Source organism: Ixodes scapularis, unplaced genomic scaffold (assembly GCF_016920785.2).
Source record: "Ixodes scapularis isolate PalLabHiFi unplaced genomic scaffold, ASM1692078v2 PGA_scaffold18__7_contigs__length_3171195, whole genome shotgun sequence".
Lineage (NCBI taxonomy): Eukaryota > Metazoa > Arthropoda > Arachnida > Ixodida > Ixodidae > Ixodes > Ixodes scapularis.
The window spans coordinates 1,314,136-1,333,326 of NW_024609844.1; the positions used below are offsets into that span (position 1 = coordinate 1,314,136).

The 19,191-nt window shown below is 45.4% G+C and overlaps 1 protein-coding gene across 9 annotated transcripts in view; it reads right to left on the reverse strand.

The window, feature by feature from the left end:
• The window catches only part of LOC120836590, a 41,283-nt gene extending 27,413 nt beyond the window's left edge, over positions 1-13,870 (reverse strand). For all 9 annotated transcript variants that reach the window (XR_006077704.1, XR_006077705.1, XR_006077700.1 and 6 more), the window contains exon 1: positions 13,624-13,870. Coding sequence is in view for 4 of the 9 variants with exons in the window: in XM_042290087.1 (XP_042146021.1) it covers positions 13,624-13,846 (223 nt within the window). In the remaining 5 variants the exon portion in view is untranslated. The remainder of the gene's footprint in view (positions 1-13,623) is intronic.
• Positions 13,871-19,191: the final 5,321 nt, after the last annotated feature.

Here is a 19,191-nt window from a genome sequence, read left to right on the forward strand (position 1 = left end):
TTTGTAAGCATTGACGTCCCCACACGCTTTGAACCAAAACAAGTGGCAAGGTGATCGCAGGATTAAAAAGCGTCCATCACCAGAAAGACGCCACCATCTTTTAGAATCCCTGCCGCCGTGGAGCAAAGGTGCGGTCTCTCGCTGGGTGATGACTTCCGTTCAGAAGGTCGCCTCCCACTAAATCTTCTGGGCATCATTTCTTCCATAGCGCCTCAAAAATTAGACGAAAGACTGCGTCACCACCAGGGACGGTACCTTCTTTGTATCGCAGTTAGCCCCCGATTCCCTGGCATTCAAAGACCGAATTATTTATTGCTAGACGCTGCGCCCGCGTTATCCTTCTCGCAGCTCCTGGTGTTGTGTAAAGGCTACTACTGTATGCCATTCTTCTAGAGAGACATATTTGTAGCAGTAATAGGCTTTCGTCTGCTTCGCCCTTACTTTGCTGCTGCCGGTGTGAAAAAAACAAACAAACAAACAAAAGAAAAAGGTTTTTGGACGTGGAAGACAAACATAGTTTATAAACGCTCGCCACCTTTTTGAATCATATATAGACGTAAAGATACTACGAGTATGCATGTGATTATAACCAAAGAATGGCTGGCTCCATACCTCGTTTATAATCACAAACATTCTTCTTTGGTTATAAATATTGGTTATAATAAGCAATCGGTGTCCTCTTTTCGTTGCTTGTGTAGCCTAAAGCGGACTTACACTAAAACCGTTCTGGCTATGAGGTGTGTTGTTTGTGAGCAGTCCGTGTAATGTACAGTTGCCTTTGTCATGCAACTTATGCCTCTAACCAACAAGGCCATTTTTGAACGCTTATTATAAAAAAAAAAACTTTTATTGCCATCTCGCACTCACTTTTCGTGCAAGATGGCAACGTCCACCGAAACTCCGTTATTATGGCCCGGGCTAAGTGCTATGTTTTAACTGAGGGAAACGAAGTCAGAAAATTTGCTGTTTAAATGTTTGCTCTGTATGCCGCAACTCAAGCTGTTGAGCACATCCAGGTTAAAATGTCGCCGTTAAAGGGCCCATGAAACGAATTTGGGGTTGGGATAAATCAATTTAGATTGGGATTTTACTAATAGCACATCGTTCAGTGGGCCAAAAGAAAAAAAGGTAGAAAGTCAAAAGCCCGACTTTCAGTGCGAAAATTTGAAAACACAACGGACTATTTCGTATCTCCTCCCCTTCAAAAAAAAACAACAAAAAAACTCTCTGCCTTTTTAGTGAGATACATCCGCGGTCCCAGAAGCGCGTCATCGGGTCCAAACGCACGTCACACGAAACCGGACCTTACTTAGTCCCTTCACCCCTAAGCTGACATTGTGGTGGAAGCTACGCGCTTGCCGGACCTAATCAGCAACCTCCCTTTCATCACCTGAACTCATTCTCTGCATGTGAGTATGCGCGAAGGAGCGTGATCACATGGCAGGTCTGGCTGGCCCAGCGTGCACGTAGCTTCCACAGCACTGTCGGCTTCGGGGTGAACGGGTTGGGGAAAGCAACTCTTGTCTGAATTTTGAGCGACTGGCTAATCTTCTAGGGGGAGAATGGATATGTGCGGATTACACAAAGCAGATCCCGAGCAAGAGGGGCCTCCCCTCTTTTCGTCTTCTTGAACTGTTTGGTGGAATACGCGATTTATGAGTTGAGGAGGAAAGCTAAACAGGAAAAAGTTGGAAAAGCGTTTCATGACCCCTTTAAGCTTTCTTAGCCGAAAGAATGCACCTTTCTTTCGAGATCGTTTTGCTAGTCACAATTTTTCAGGTACATCTCAAAATACTCATTAATGTAAACTAGCAAAAATGTCTTCGAAGACGGTTTAGTTTAGATTACTTGGATATTTCAGAAGGAGGGTAAATCAATCGTGGCACTTATACTATATAGGCACGCCTATTTGATATTTGTTTAAGTTTGTGATTTATTTAGAGTTTTTTTTTTTTTCTATACTAAGCTGTCAGAGTTCGCGGTAATTTTAAACAAACGAAAGGCCGGGACTACAACACACCCTTGCTGAAGCAGAGGAAGATCGACCGTATGCATCAAACTCCCGTTTCTCAAGAAGTGTTCGGCAATCTTATGGAGACGTTTCTGTTTGAGACGCTGGAGTCATATAATAACAGTGAACCACAAAATAACGACAAACTAACGTAAAAGTAACGTCCGTTAGTCATGGCAAATGTTGACACCGGTATTTAGTTACATTTGCAAAATGGTAACGGAGCTTTGTAACGCGTTAGCTTTCCTCTAAGCTAACGAGTAACGCTGTTTCCTTAAGTATTTTCGGTAACGGGCGCAAATATGCTAATTTTACGCTTCAGATTCAATTTTTTTTACTTACTTCTGACAACTATGGAATTGTGAAACATACTTGACGCGGTGAATGAATGCGCCAAACTTGTTTTTGTTTATTTGGCGAGTTTAGATAAAAGCAAACATCCGTTCCGGAAGTTGCTACTGTATACAATGCATTAAACGAAGTGCTAGAATAAAACTCTGTTTCACTTCATAGTTCAGACATTTGCATAGGTTCAGTTCATGACGACTGCAAAAATAGCAACGACAAAGTACCGTGACAAGTGTTCGCCGTACAGGACATCACAATTCAGTACAAGGAGCAGCTTTATGAAATAGTAATGAGTTCATGTTGTCCCTGCGGCCCTGCCGTTATTGTGAGGTTGGTTGCTGTGCACGCGACCGACGCAAATATGTGAACCAGCTCTTAAGATATACCGCAGCGCAATCTAGAAACACGTGTTCCTTTTATGGCCCGTTCACACGATGCATTTTTCTCGCGCATCTAGTGTCGCGAAACGTAGTTTCGCGAAATGGTTGCGCCGTCTGAACGAGTTAAAGGACGCGTCCTTTTCGGACTCGTTCAGACGGCGCAACCATTTCGCGAAACTACGTTTCGCGACACTAGATGCGCGAGAAAAATGCATCGTGTGAACGGGCCTCGGTTGTGTGAACCCTCGTGCAGCGGGAGAAACTACCAAAGCTTTGAGCTGCACGCAGTGAGGCACAGTGTTAAGCGTATTGGTAAAAATGCTTTGGTAGCCTGAGCACTCGTCGAACCAAGGTGCATCTATACAGAAATAAATAGCTTCGTGTCAGTTTGTGTTATGTTTTCAAGGCTATCGCAGTTTGCGCAGTGCTCCAACGCTGTCCTGACTCACAAGTGACGGGAGCGCATGCGATTGCGAATGGGACGCAAGACAAAACCACGAGCTCCCTCAGCAGTAAAGGCCGCTGCGCTGTTGAAGCTATGCTAGCTTTGACAACATAGCATAAAATAGTTGAGGACCTTTTTCGATTGCCTTCGTCTCCAGTCGTATGCTTCTGGTTAGGGTATGGGCGGCGAAAAAGAAAGTGAATGCTTCAGCCTTGAAAAGACAAGAAAAATATGGGCAAGAAACAAGAAAGAATTACGATTGCGCTTAGCGCGTGAGCGCCTTTTAATGGCTTAGCAGAGCAGGACGATGTTTTCACCCATAGTGGAAGTGACGCCAATCAAGATGGCGGCGGCATTGTGAAGAAAGTCTATAGAGGCACACAGTCTTAGCTGCCTGACTTCTGGGACGGGTATAATACGAGTAAAAGCGCAGAGAAAATAAAGAGCATCCACGTCACGCCAACCAAAATGAACCCCGTTGAAGCGATCATGATTGTCGCTGCGAATACAGGCACAGCCGCATGATGTTACTGGCGTAAAAATGTAGACAAGATAAAGGTGAGAATTGATAAAAATCAGGTACTTACGTTTAGATGTCTCTTGAAATTTCCCAGCTGCTTGTTGGAACCCGACTGTTTTTTCTGGCAGTGACGACAACGAAGCACGGTCTTGGTTCGATCTTCTGAACTTCCCACATATTCAAAATGGTCCTTTAAATCGACGTGCATAGCAAAATCAGGAACCTTAATGAGGCCTGCATCCTGCGCATCTCCCATTTTGACAACTTGAGCAATAGGCGAATGGTCCAGGCCAGGTTCTATATATGACCCGGCTCAAAACGACCTTCAGTTGATTGGGGTCTAACGGAACAGGACACGTGAAAGTCCCGCCCACTTCCACGAGAATCGGCTTCCCGATTTCCCGAAGGAATTCCAGAAAAACTAAATAAGTCGCTGTCACGAATTACAGCGTATTTTCCGTGATACGTTTATTTTTCTCGCGTTGTATTGTTCGTCAGACCCCGCTTATCCCCTGGGTTGCCCAGAAGGTCGCGGAGTCTCCGCATGTTAAAATTATTTTTTTTTTGTTTTTTTAAAGCTTTTTTTGGCTTCTGGAGTGGACGCTTGTTTTGTATGTTTGTTTTCTTCAAGCACGCACGCGAGGTGATGTTTTGGCTATGTCTGACCTCGGTTTAGTATTACAGCGACCCTCGGCACTCTTGACGGCCATGGCGCGTGTACTCTGAAAATTTGTGGACGAGGTATCATCGTTGATCCTGTCCGTTTTTGCCCAGGCTCGGCTCAAAACGACCTTCTTCAGTTGGTTGGGTTCTAACGGAACAGGACACGTGAAAGTCCGGTGCACTTCCACGAGAATCGGCTTCCCGATCCCTTGAAGGATATCAAGGAAAACTAAATGAGTCGCTGTCACGAATTACAGCGTATTTTTCGTGATATGTTTATTTTTCTCGCGTTGTATTGCTGGTCGAATCCCGCTTATCCCCTGGGATGCCCAGAAGGTCGCGAAATGTTCGCGTGTTCAAACTAGCTTTTTATTTACTTATTTTTATTTTGTTCTTGCTTTTGGAGTGGATGCTTGTTTTGTTTGTCTGTTTTCTTCAAGCACGCACGCGGGTTGATGTCTGGGCTATATATGACCTCGGTTTAGTATTACAGCGACCCTGAGAGTTGGACTTACCGACTTTAGGTGACTGATTCACTCTTGACGGCCACAGAAAGTTTGTGGGCGAGGCGTCATCGTTGATCCTGGCTGTTTTGGTCGGTTAAGCTTTCGAATTGTAAGAAAGTAACGGTCGAGGGTCTTTGCATACCAGTTAATTCCGGCAGACGAGGTTACAATGAAGGATGTTTTGGCAGAGAAAGGTTTTAAAAAAGTTCTTCGAACAAAGGGATGCCGGATATATGCTTGAGTAATATCTATAGTGCTATCTCTGATATTGGGAAACAAAGAGATAATAGCCGAGACTAATCAGTCTCAACACAAAAATCACAGATGAAATCATCTTGTTGTGCGCGTATCTTATTATCACGAAATGTTTTACTCAAATCTAAATAAATACGCCTAAAGAATTTATGTATTTCGAAAATTTGCACAAAACCTTATGCGTGTTTTTCCTGGATGTTGATTATTTAGTTAATTACGCAACTTCTGTAGCACTGGAACAATTATTCTTATCTGAAAAAAAAAACTAACTATAAAGCTGGGATGTGCCAGTTTTAGAAAAATTATATTCTCTGCATAAAAAACATGAATACTAACAAGTAATGCTAGACGTGTTTATTGAAGCGTTCATACAACAAACATCCGCCCACCGAAACGTTTGTGCACAGAAAAGCCCGTACGTTATTAGACCGCACCGCCACGCCCTGCACCGAAACGTAACTACACCAAAATGTCCTAAACTCCTACAACGCTCCTGTACAAACCTGGATTATTTCACCCATGGTCATTCGGGACGACAATGTGCCGGTACGTGTCTTTAAATTATTATCAGTTATGAACGAAGTTCGCGATACGAACGCCAGTCCAATGCGGTAGGTTTGTGTCTAGTGACAACTGAATGTATTTATTAAAATGACGCCGTCGTTTATTGAGCTTACTTACAACGAAAGGATCTTTAGTATATTTACTTGTGGTGGGCACCAAAAACTCTTCAGGCGCTGATAAAAATATTATGGTGCAAGATATCACTATACAACGCATGCCGGTATCTTCGATACATTTGCCACATGATGCCCACTAACGTAATGTTCTTTGTTTTTGTTTATTAGGAGTGCCCGCAGACTTTTCATATTTTTTTTCTTTTTTGCCGCAATCTTGTCTTTTGAGTTCTAACAGCCCCACGTATTTCAAGGGCGTTTACTACAGACGCCGCCACAGTAACAAAGGCTTCACGCCTGTTTTTATTTTGATCGCATCATTATGAATGCAAACCTGATGGCTAATTATGGTCGCTTTCTTTACGTGCGCTAACAGCTAAATATATAAATGTAGTATTGAGATAACTATGGCTGTGTTCAAGGCGGTCACATATTAGACTTACCTGTAAAGATGCCACCAGATTATCGACTACAGCCTTTCGGGTTCGTACCCGTTTTAAATCAGTATCCCAATCGAGTTTCCTTTTTCAGGCAACTGCACGGGTGTTCGCACGGATCACTATGACTGCGGACGCCATCATACTATTTCAGATGCTAATTTGCCTTTATTTTTTTTTACTTTCAGAAATCACAACGAGCCGTTGGTGCAGTGCGCTAGGGTTAACAGATAAAAAAAAAAAAAAAAAAAAGTGTGACCCTCGCGTGAGCACGTATGTCAGCGACCAGGAACGAAAGCTCAGCAAGAGCTCGCTCAATGATGTCCACATAGCTGTTTGATAGGCTAGCTGCTGCATGAAACATTAATTTTATACCAACTATACTCCGTTTCACCTTATGTTGTACCGCAGCGAAAGATAGAAGGGCTAGCTGATAGTGTTGGCAGCTGCCCTTAATGCACGAGAGCTTGTGCCGCCGAGCTCAGCCCTAGAGCAAGGAGCTCGCGCATGTAGCCTTTCCTGCGGTATATCATAAGGTGAAATAGAGTATAGCCCGTCTCTTCATTTTATTGCTCTTTGAACTATATACGGATAGGAAGGTGACATTTTGCTTTGGAGATTTGTCTGCATATTAAGTCTCGCTTATGCAATGCATGAAAAATATCACGGATCAGCTCTATCTCATGAAATTTAACACAAAACAACAATTCGCTTAATTATCGTTGCCATCCCTGATGCTCACTTTGCTAACTCGAGCAGCAACGGCGATTTTTAGTTTTGAACGCTCCACAAACAGAAAACGTGCGGTAGAACTTCCATACGCGCTCAAACACGGTCAGAAATGATTACAACCCTTACGGGCACGTGCGCACACATATATGAATTCCTGCGCGCATCTCGTTAAGGCTTTCGAGAAAAAACGGCAAAAGAAGATATAATTGTAATATTCAGGTATTTGTCAAATTCCCACCCCTGCCCGTTTCGATCTGGATGAGCATCGTGCAGGCACGCGTTCATGTATCACTAGTCCGTGATGCACATTAGGGAGTTTCAGTGAGCCGTTTCGAGGCGAACGGTTCACCCCAACACGACTCGCCGACGCCACTGCGCATGCGCCTGCGAGTCGTTCGGCAGCTGGCACGCGGTTTGCTCGAATCGTTACGACTCATGGCCCAGGAACCATTCGCGCAAATGGGAACTATTCAGCAGGAGTCAGAGCTTTCCAAAATGGCGGACCGGTCAAGGTGAGCTCGAAGCGGCCCAAAAGAAAATCTTCGATTTACCGTGGAAGCAGAAATTTGGCTGCTGCGGGAAGTGGTTCCCGTGAATCCTTATCAGGACAGCGCGGGGTGGACGGTGATCACTGATGCAATGCCAGGATGTTAAACCAGCATAAACACGGAGGACGCAGCCAACAAGGGCTATTGAGGCGCAAGAATGCGGGTAACAGTGAGACGCGCCGATTAATCAGCGAAAGTGGGTGCCCGCACAACTCTCCAGTGGGTCCAGTGAATCCGGCTCCTTCCCGTTTGAATAGCGTGAACTCGATTTGATGATTACAAGTGCCCCCTCGCCGTTGAATTGTGATTTTCAAAGTGCTGGAGGCTGCATCGGGTTTGGTGATCGACGCAGTTTCTCCGCAAAGTGGTTTTAGCATTCCCGACAGGATGTGCCTTTTTGTGCGATGTAGAGGTAAAATAAACGCTGTACGGAATGTCTTCGCACTATACGGTAAGTACACTTTATGGTCCTCTTATACCTAACATTTGTAGAAATGTCAATGTGGGGCGAGGTGCCGGCAATTTGCGATGTGTATTCACGCCTCCAGTAAAGTGCTTTCAAACCCTCACTCGACAGCTTCAAGCTTTATCGCAGCGCGACCAGCGATTTTGATGCAGGAGGATGAACTAGGCACGAGACCTATACAGCTTTAAACTTAGAATGCTTTGTGCCGTTTGCTTTTTTGGAGGCGCGGATAGCTTTCAGGATTTTGCGTGACTCTTTTTGAAGTTTTTCTACCTCCTTCCTGACTGCCGAAACCACGTATACGATAAGGCTACGATCCTTTTTCTGATGTGCCACTGAGGATATGGGCCGTCACTTTTTGCATCGATGCTGTTTGATTTGCCACCGTTACACCGTGGTCACCGCCGAAAAGGGCGGTTGTCCTGGCCAGGGCTAAGTTGGGTATTGGACATCTTATACAATCTTGTGCGCAACAAAGACGAGGACAAAAGCAGAGAAGAGGACACAACAAGGCGCAACTTTCAACTGAATTTTATTGAAAACGTGTTCCGGTATATATATAGTCTCAACCATCGTTACAATGACAAAAAAAAAAAAGACAAAAGTAAAGGAAAAAAAAAAACATTATGACAGAGCATAACTGGGAAACAACACTATCTCGTTCTCAGGAAAAACAGTTCCTTCTCCGACAATGCGATCGACGGCATAGCAACACACGTCTCCTAAATAATCAATGTGCTCGGCTTCTATGATTTCGCGTGTTACCGCTGACTTGCATTTCCCAATTTTTACGCATTCATCCAACAGTGGGGTACAACCGCATGTCCTGCAATGCAAGTCAAGAAAGCCACCGTTCTTTTTTTGCACGTTATTATTGTGCTCGCGAAGCCGATCATTTAGGCAGCGCCCCGTCTGCCCGACGTAGTGGCTGCCACAGGACAACGGAATGCGGTAAACCACGCCATCTGTACAGTCGACAAATTTCGTTCTGTGCTTCTTTTCACATCCGTGTTTGGCACGCACGCCAGGCTTTGATAGTTTGCACAGTTCCATGAGCTTATTGGGCGCAGAAAACACTACCTTTACATTTGATCGCATTGCTATTTTCTTTAGATTGTGCGACACTCGGTGTACATACGGAATCACAACAACTTTTCCTTTTTGTCTTACCGGCTGGCTCTCATTGTTTTCTACGAGACAGCGCTTTCTTAGAAGGCCTTCCGCGAAAGGTAGTGTTTTCTTAGAAGGCCTTCCGTGTAAAGGTAGTGTTTTCTGCGCCCAATAAGCTCATGGAACTGTGCAAACTATCAAAGCCTGGCGTGCGTGCCAAACACGGATGTGAAAAGAAGCACAGAACGAAATTTGTCGACTGTACAGATGGCGTGGTTTACCGCATTCCGTTGTCCTGTGGCAGCCACTACGTCGGGCAGACGGGGCGCTGCCTAAATGATCGGCTTCGCGAGCACAATAACAACGTGCAAAAAAAGAACGGTGGCTTTCTTGACTTGCATTGCAGGACATGCGGTTGTACCCCACTGTTGGATGAATGCGTAAAAATTGGGAAATGCAAGTCAGCGGTAACACGCGAAATCATAGAAGCCGAGCACATTGATTATTTAGGAGACATGTGTGTTGCTATGCCGTCGATCGCATTGTCGGAGAAGGAACTGTTTTTCCTGAGAACGAGATAGTGTTGTTTCCCAGTTATGCTCTGTCATAATGTTTTTTTTTTCCTTTACTTTTGTCTTTCTTTTTTGTCATTGTAACGATGGTTGAGACTATATATATACCGGAACACGTTTTCAATAAAATTCAGTTGAAAGTTGCGCCTTGTTGTGTCCTCTTCTCTGCTTTTGTCCTCGTCTTTGTTGCGCACAAGATTGTATAAGATGTCAAACCAACTCGCCCAAACAACTACTCTTCTTGGGTATTGGAGGCAGTTTTGCCTTAGGCGGTATCGGCATTTTATTGCTCAAGTAGGGTAAACAAACCAGCGCTACGAGACGAGCATGTTTCGATCACCGCTGCCTTGCTTTGTTCTGTGGTTAAAACGACGACGACAGCTAACGCCGAGACGGAGTCGGCCACTGATTCTGTAGGAAGCTTGAAAATTACACACACACAAAAACGTATTCCTTTGGACTATAGAACAGTGGTTCTCAACCTTGTGATGTTTCGCGGACCCCGTGTGGATCGGCGGAGATGATGGAGGACCCCGGTCGTGGTGGGGGCAAGGGAGAGGTTTAGTTGAATTATGATAATGATATAATAAATAGATACATCTAAGGGTTGTGTAAAGTAGGCTTATCTTATTGATACACAAAAGAAAAAAAACTGATCCGAAAATTGGAGCGTTTCTTCTTAATCTGAGAAAATACTTTTTATTGCGGGCTTGACTTATGAAACAGGGAGGGCTTTGCGGACCCCCGAAACATCTTCGCGAACCCCTTGGGGTCCTCGGAACACCATTTGAGAACCAGTGCAGTATGAGATGGCGCTTTGGGTCAAACAAGCAGTTATCTTCATTGCTGATTTGGTCGTGTCGTTTCGAATCGTTCGTCCTCGTTCTACGACTCACTAAAAACCGTCGTCTGGTGCTTACGACTTGTCGAAACCGTTTAACCGAACCGCTCGTGATTTCGCAACCGTTCGCGCCAGAAACGACTTGCCTAAACTCCCTATTAAAGTCCCCAGGCTAGTGGTCGTACCGCACTGGCTAAATTGTTTATATACAGCAAGAGACTCGTCCCTTCTTTGAAATGGCTGTCAAACTCCATGCTGTCTAGACATCCACACAACCCATTTTTTTTTTCTTCAATCTGTAGGAAGAAGTATATCACAAATTATATTCACGAAATAGAATTACTATACTCAAGTACTGTATTTTGGCTGCTTTTTCAAGAAGATTTGTAAATTTAAGCAAAAATAAAAATAAAATTCGTCTTTATTATATAGACAGCCTGCATGATCTTAGTCTTCAAGGTGTGGTGATATTGTTAAACGCTGTCGATGGACAATTTAGCGAGTGCATTACGACGGCTGACCTAAGGTGTGTAACATGCGTCACGTAGTAGTGATACACGCACTAGCACACTCAGCCACCGTTCCCTTCCCAAATTTAAGTTAGGTAGTGGGTAAGTAGAACATCTAAAAGCGAAACGAAAAAAAAAAATGCTTAAAAAATAAGAGAAAGAAAAAACTGAATTGGAATAAAATGTCTGCCTCCGTACTCCGGGCAGGCATAGGTGATTTCACTTGGGGAAAGGAGAGAGAAATACGACATACGGCACCGGCATTTCTAGCTAGACAAGCTAACCTTGTTTGTCTTATTTTTTTTTTTTTTTGCTTTCTCATGGTTAGTGTTGGTTTTATGGCTTTTAGCATTTTTCCACATCCATCTGGGCACTGGACCATGGAGTAGTTTGTCTTGAAAGGCTTGTATACCGTATACGGCGGCATCGTCCGCCCACTGAGAAAAGATCACGAGGACAAGCGGCGTTTTCATACCCTCCGTTAATTCCCGCTTTCATTCTCAACGACAGCGTGCCCACGGTGTTAAGAAAACGTGCTTTTGTTAATTGCGTTACACATGTTTTTTTTTCTCTCTCTTTTTTTTTTTCTTTCTTTGTTGTCGCTCTCCGGGAGGGTATTGTGCGGCCCCCAGAGTAGGAGCAATTTCGTAGCCTGCTCATTTTCCAAAGCTGCAGAGAGTGTGTTGTTAGACAAGGTGACAATCCGTAAGCTTCTCCCTTGCCTGGTGTTTACTGTTTATTTTTATTTTTTGACACAACCAAGCAAACCAGTATCACGCGAGTGGAAAGCTCACAGGTTTCCACGAACAGAAGATCCTCACGAGAAAAAGTGCGCGATACGACGTTCTGAGGGCTATTTTCGTGGGGAAAACAGTGCGCTCCAAGGTTTCAGCGGTGGTAGATATAATGTTGACTTTGGAGTCGAGAGGACTGCCCTTTCACCCCACTACAAAGTAGCCGACTATGACAGACATCCAGGTCAACCGCTCTATCTCTCAGTCATCAATACCAACCAATTCGGAAACAGGTGCACCGTTCTTTGTACTTCATCTTGATATAGTACTTGTAAGTAACTAAAAATTCGAGTTACTTGACCTCTAGAGGAACTTGTCCGATAACGTGAACTTAATTATTACTGAAAATATTCGCAATACCTCATTGTTTTGTCATTACAAACTATTGTTAATTTCAGTGTTGCGGAATTCCTTCTTGCTATATCAGTAATATTCCAACCTAACGCAAAAATAAACACAAATGAGATTAACTAAGATTAACAACCCCTAAAAATAACAAGCAGAACCACACGAGCACTTGCTTAGTGCGGTGGTCGCCCAAACACGCTTCCTCTCAAGCCCTTCACAAAACAGAAAAAAAAGATCAAAACGCAGAATCAAAGAAAGTATAAAAAAAAAAAAAAGAAGCAAAACGAGCGGCGTCTCCGCTGTCTTCCCTAAGCGTTCTGCGCAGTCGCCGTAGAAAAGCAAGCCGGAGAACCCTCCTCTCCCTTCCACCCCACCGGACGCTAATTTGCCTGGAGGGAGAGGGGGGCGACACTTCTTCCCGCGCGGGGGAAGACAGGCCAGCCCAGCAAGTTCAGAGAGATGTCACGTGATCCCGTGAGTGAACTGACTCCGGTGATATGAATGATATTTTTTGAGTTTGACTCCTGTGATATCACTGATAGTTTCTGATATTTTTTTTTGAGTTTGACTCGGATGATATATTTTGAGTTTGACTCCGGTGATATGTTTTGAGTTTGACTCCTGTGATATCAGTGATAGTTTGTGATATTCTTTTGGGTTTGACTCGGATGATATATTTTGAGTTTGACTCCGGTGATATGTTTTGAGTTTGACTCCGATAATATGTTTTGAGTTTGACTCATGTGATATATTTTGAATTTGACTCGGGTGATATATTTTGAGTTTGACTCGAGTGATATATTTTGAGTTTCACTCGGTTGATATATTTTGAGTTTGACTCCAATGATATATACTCGTTTTGAGTTTGACTCGGGTGATATATTTTTATTTTGAGACCTACTAGAGTTGATATCTTTTGAGTTTGACTCTGATGATATTTTTTGAGATTGACTCCGGTGATATCAGTTATATTAATAATCTCTCCGAGATGAGTCTCGGTGAATTTGAGGCCTTGGTAAAATTCTTGATCTGACTCATGTTGATTTTTGGATGGTGGAAAAAATCGTGATATGAGAGTGAATGAATTCGGGGGAGAGTTTGTGAAAGTGAGATGATATTGAATGACTCCAACTCAAAACGCCGACCTATGGACCAAACTGGCCCAACAATACACTTTTAATTAATTTCCGATACGACAACATATGCTGGGATTTCATGTGGCAGCTCGTGCTATTAGAGGACGAGTGTATTCCCTTTGTGCAATCGCAATAGTCACCATTGGTGCGGATGCAAATTTGTGGTAATGAATTGTCGTCTCTTTTCAGATTTTTTAGTCTTTCAACGAGAGCTTGAATTATATCCTTTCTGCTCTAGGCCCACACCGTATTTTGTAACAGTGGTAGGCATTGTTATTGATCTTTCTTCTGTACAAAAGGTAGAAAACTAAGCGAGCGCACTTACCTTTCAACAAATTGAACTTTAACTTGTCACGCCTCGCGACGATCCCGTGTTTCGCTTCAAAGTGGCGCAGCAAGTCCCCAATGGAATGCAAAAGCCGTTGGACACAGATCGCATGCAAGGCGGCAGCGGACAGTGTGATCCAGCTGGTGTCAGCGTCCCCGTGAACCTCCTTTAGGTGCCTCTTTAAGTTGTAGATTTTCTTGAAGCACATCTCACAAATCATGCACTTGTACTTATGCCGTGTACTAGTCGCCGTGGTAAAGATGTCGCTGGTCTGCCGCTGGCGTGGCCTAAGAAGAGGGGAGGAGCCTGGGAGAGGGGAGGGGAGGGGGAGGGGCTATTGCGGAGCGCCAATGGCGAGGTGCGCGGAGGGGCGCGCGCCGGGAAGCAGGCACGGGCGCTGCGGGCTCCTATTTCAGTTGCTTTGTCGGAGTACAGATGGCGCTACGAGCGCGCTGTCGCGTGGAGTGAGGGGGACAGGGCAGACGGGCGCACCAAGGACACGGACACCTCTTTGAGTTGCTTTGTCAGAGTACAGACGGCGCTACGAGCGGCGCAGTGCGCTCGTGACGGTTGTGCGCCTTTGCGCTAGGCGGTGAAACGGGCGCACGGTCGCACTAGCGACGCCGACGTGCTGTCGTGACGGCTCTTGCGGCGCGCTGCCGTGTTTCGCTTGCTTTTGACGGCTCTGCGCTCGGTCGCGCGTCATCGCTCTCTGGGCGCGCTTATGGCGCTGGTCACTTGATGAACTCGCGCTCACTTTTCTGCGCGCTTTTAAACTGCAGATGACGGGGCTCTGTAGCGCTTTTGAGTGTACACATTTGAAAAGTGATGGCAGTGAGGTCTTGTGAAAGTAATTTGGAATACGTAAATCAATCCCTGATTGATAGACAGTTTGACGTCTATTTTTAGGTTATTGGTTGTCGTATCAATACCGCTTTTCTTCTAGCAGTCTTCTAGCTGAAAGGCTCAATATAAAAAAAAGAAAACGCATTATAGCGCTGGTACCTGATCCCCCCCCCCCCCCTCTCACTAACGCAGATGAAAGCGGGGAACAGAAATAACTCTCGTACAGTAATAAAGTTATCATTTTTGCATGAAAAAGCAACGGTAGAAAATTGCAAAGGGAAATAAATTTCCTTATCACATATTTATGTTTTCTTTTCACATTTTTTTCGTTAGTTTCAGTACGGATATTGTGATCCGAAATCGGAGAAAGCAAGCCCAAAGACACAACTACGCAAAGCAGCAGAGACTGTGTTAAAGAATTATACATATATCATTTTGGGACTCCACAATTAGCTCACATTTCTCACCTACCTTCAAAACAACTTCTCACAAGGTGTATCAAGTGATGAAAAAAAAATACAGTAGAGATATTTCGACTTGTGTACGCGATCAACCTATCGCGCGAGCACGGACATAGCAACCGGAGCAGCTATCATCCAAGCATTTCAGACTGCTGCCGGGCGAAAACAATAAAAATGAAGGAACAGCTGCACTGCGCGATAAACCGGCCCTCACGTTAGGGTGCCCGTTTGGAATTTTGCTTTTTGTGGTGGTGCTCAGATACGGGTTCCCCACCAATGCAAGCCTCGTCATCGTCCGTTCATTAGAGCTCAGTTATAAAATTTATTGAGGTTTTTCGTGTTTTGTTTTTTGCTTCCAAAGCACCTGTCAACGTGCTCCTGGCACTACTTGACCGCGCGCAGAGGAGAAGATGTCGCGGTGTTACAAAGTCCCTACATAAGAGCAATTCTTACAAGCTGCGACATTCTTTGAAGCGCCGACTGCTTGACGGTGCAGTTTTAAGGAAGCGAATGGCGGCGCACAGCAGAAGACTGAACGGAATGACGCCATTTTGTTTCAGCGGAATGGGCCCCGTCATTTGGATTGGTTCTCGTTACTTGTAAAATTAATAATGAAGGGACTTTACAGTGTTAAGAAGCGGGGCGTCCCCTACATCGTGATGTCACCGTCCTCCAAGCGCCGGCCGCTCCCAATGCACGGCGGAGGCTACGCGGTCACTGTCGTGCTGTCGTGTGACCGCCAGTGACCGCCTGTGGCCGTGTGGACGTACACTTTCGTTCGCGGCTCCCGGAAGGCTCCCACTTGCTTTGCAGTCACTTGCTTTCTCTTTCTTTATGACAGCATTTCAGAAATTTCATAACATAAGTATCGTGATAGTTTAATACCAAAATTTAAAAAAAAAAAAGAAATAAGACATCCTCGTTGCCCTTTTTAGTGCGACACCTTTAAGCTCAATTATCATACTCAATCTCGAGCCCTTGTTTGTTTCATTCTCCCAAGCTTGCCGATCGATACCAGAAGGTCCGGAAACTGTGCCAGTCTGACAAAGCCACGAAAGAAGCCAAGCGAATTCGATCAATCTTAAAGGGGTTATGACACGCCAAAAATAAAATATTACATAACTATTCAGCTAGGACCCATTCTATGTTCCTATAATCCTGCTAAATTTGTTTTAAAAAAGGCGCGATAATTTCGTGGATAAATCGATTTATATGCGGGCCCCTCGGAGGGGCAGATCCAGGCGGACCTGGAGGCTGATGACGTAGCCAGCCTCCAGCGTGGTGTCTACTTGCACGCACTCACAGACTCGGCTCTTCTTGGCATATCAACTCTCAGCTTCCTCGTTTACCTTCCACGTTTCCAGCATCCGGTCTGTGACGATTATGTCTACGGCATCGATCGCCTTGTCGAAGTGTTCGACATTCATCGCAGCAGCGATGAGAGTGATTGCTATCCAGAGATGTTGGAAGCTGTTCATTTTGACTGCGACCCGCTGGCGACGAGCTCCAGCGACGACGAGTTCGCCGTGGTCACCGTCGTCCGGGAATCTCGCAGGCGCATGCAGGTTGGAAGGTCAACCGGCCAGGGGGCGAGAGCGAGAATAGCTTTCAGTTAACCGAGCTGTTTGAGTGGTTTTGTTCGTACCGCGACGAAAAGAGCTTGGGCGATCATGGGGCGCCTAGAATGAGAGAGTGTTCATGGTCACGTGGTTTATGGACACCATGGTGTGACTAACTTGAGCAGTGTTGCCTGGTCGCCAGATGAAAATTATAAAAATTTGTAAATTGAATATTGCAATTATCAGAGCTCGAAAAATTGCGTAACTTGGTGTATATACTAAGTAGCCTATGAGCATTCCATTTCAAGAATAATCTATCCGTTTAATTTTCGTGTCATAACCCCTTTAAAGGAATGCTGAACCGAAATTTTGGGTGGAAATTCTTGGTCGCAATGGCATACATAGCATGTCCTTTACTTCTAAATGACGTTGTTTTGAGCGAGAAGGCGCATAAAATTGAATAAACACGAAAAATACAGTTTTACGCGACCCCTGGTGAGCGTCGTGGAAAGCTCGCTTCGTGACGTGCGCATTCTCATTCGCCTCAACAGACAGACGGAGCCAAGCCAAGCCAGGCGCTAAGCCGGGTGCCGTTTGTTATTGTTAGTACCACGCGGGCTCTTACCGCGTGATACTAGTACCAGCCGCTTTGAGAACAGACGCCGAGCGAAGAATCAAGGCCAACGAACGAGGAGAATGCGCGAAGGCACCAGGGGCGCTGGGGGCGCCGAGAATGCGCACGTCAGTTCCGCTACGCCTGCTCTCAGGAGGACTCGCTCGCGCCGGCGGTTTCCGGCCGAGGATTCGCTCTTAATTCAAAGAAATACAATAATTCGGGCCCCATCCGTCGGATTGAATATCGTTTTTAGGTACAGTACCATCCCGTGAAGCCCGCTCGGGCAATAATTATGAGATTTCAAATATCGGTTCAGCATCCCTTTAATGTACGAGTTTCCCATCAACTCATAAGCCGTCATACATACGCAGAATGAGAGTCGTGGAAAAATGGACAGCCATCTAACGACAGCTTTTTGGGAGTGCCAGATAATGTGTGTGTGTGTAAGGGGGGGGGGGGGATCATAACGCGTTGACACGTGCTGAAACGCGCAGTTGTTCGGCGGCGCAAGTGCACATGCTTCGGACAGGTGGCGAATTCTGAGTTAGGTTCCGTTAGAATGGAATTCTACATTGATTTTGGGAACTTCTAGCAATCCGTTACCGTGTTCCGCGTACTGCGCTACCGTCCGCTCAAGGTATCATCGGGGCGCGCCCTTAAAAGCTTGCTTCAGAGGCTCCGGTAGTGCGGTACGCGAAACACGGTAGCGGATCGCTAAAAGTCCCTATTACTACTATCTACGACTACAAACTGTTCAGAACGCTATTGAGCCAAAATATTGCGCTACTTTTACTCTGAAATTGTTTCTCCCCACGTCACCTCCAGTTGACTTCTTCAGACATGGCTCGCATACGTCAATCGTACAAACCCACCGTAGGGACGTACCGTTCAGAAGTCTGGCACTCTGGGACTGATATGTTTTCTTGATTTTTAGACTACCCAGCTATGCGGAGAGTCAAATAAAAACACAAAAAGCTGTATGAAAGTAAGACAAAGCATAGAAGAGTAAAATAAGGAATAAGGAGAAACATAGTAGATTTTTTTATTCTGCGATGAACATGAACAGAGTTTTAAGTCGCACTGAATAAACTGATGCACTTTACACACATAAGTCGGATCTATTTCAAGATACGCGTATTCATTTCAAATACAATTCATAATGCGACCGTTGGATATAAAGAGAAAAACAATTATATGTTGCTCTTTCAAGACGAAATCAAAACTAGCCCATAAGGGGGGCGGTAAAACAAATTCTGTATTTTGCGCGAATACGGCCTATACCCACGTCAGACGGGAAGGTAAATGCCATTTTGATCGAATGTCATTCATCGCTGGGCGAATCAGCTCGTGATGCTATAATAATTGGGTTGTGTGTGTGTTTATACAGCCTAGAACTTGGCCTGCCTCACAGGGGCGACGAGTCTCCCAGCTGTAGATGAGAAATTTAGCCAGTGCGGTACAGCCGCTAGCCTGGGGTCTTTAACGTGCATCACGCAGTAGTGACACACGACCGCACGCCGGTACGATGCTCATCCGGATCGAAACGGGCAGGGGTGGGGCTCGAACCCAGGATCCCTGGGTTCTGCAGCGCGAGCTTTCGCTCCACGTGCTCCGAGCTGGTGTGCGCTAGACCACTCGGCCACCGATCCCCCCTCGTGATGCTATAGTTCTGCATGTGGCGGGTGCACGCGCAGCGTGGCTTATTAAACACGCGGATTGGCCGAGCTGTAATGTCATTTTACTCAAATGTCATTTAACGTGCCCGTCTGGCAGGGGTATTAATACAGTGGTCTCGAACTCATTTGAGTGTAGGCTTATAGATTAGACACGACAACTGCGTGGGCACTCGACTTCGGCTCGTAACAGTCAATGCCTCGGCGGACACTCGGATCGTGGCTCGTGTCGACCCACTGCGGTGATGAGAATAGCCGTAACAATTCCTGGATTCCCGGAGCCGTTTAACGGCATAGGAAGCGAGCAAGCCGGCCGTGTCGCGGCGGTCGCCTATTGTTCGCCGCGACCTAGCGGTAGCCGCCGCAGGAGAATCGGGGAGCAATGGCGACGAACAGCACGGCGGCCAGTG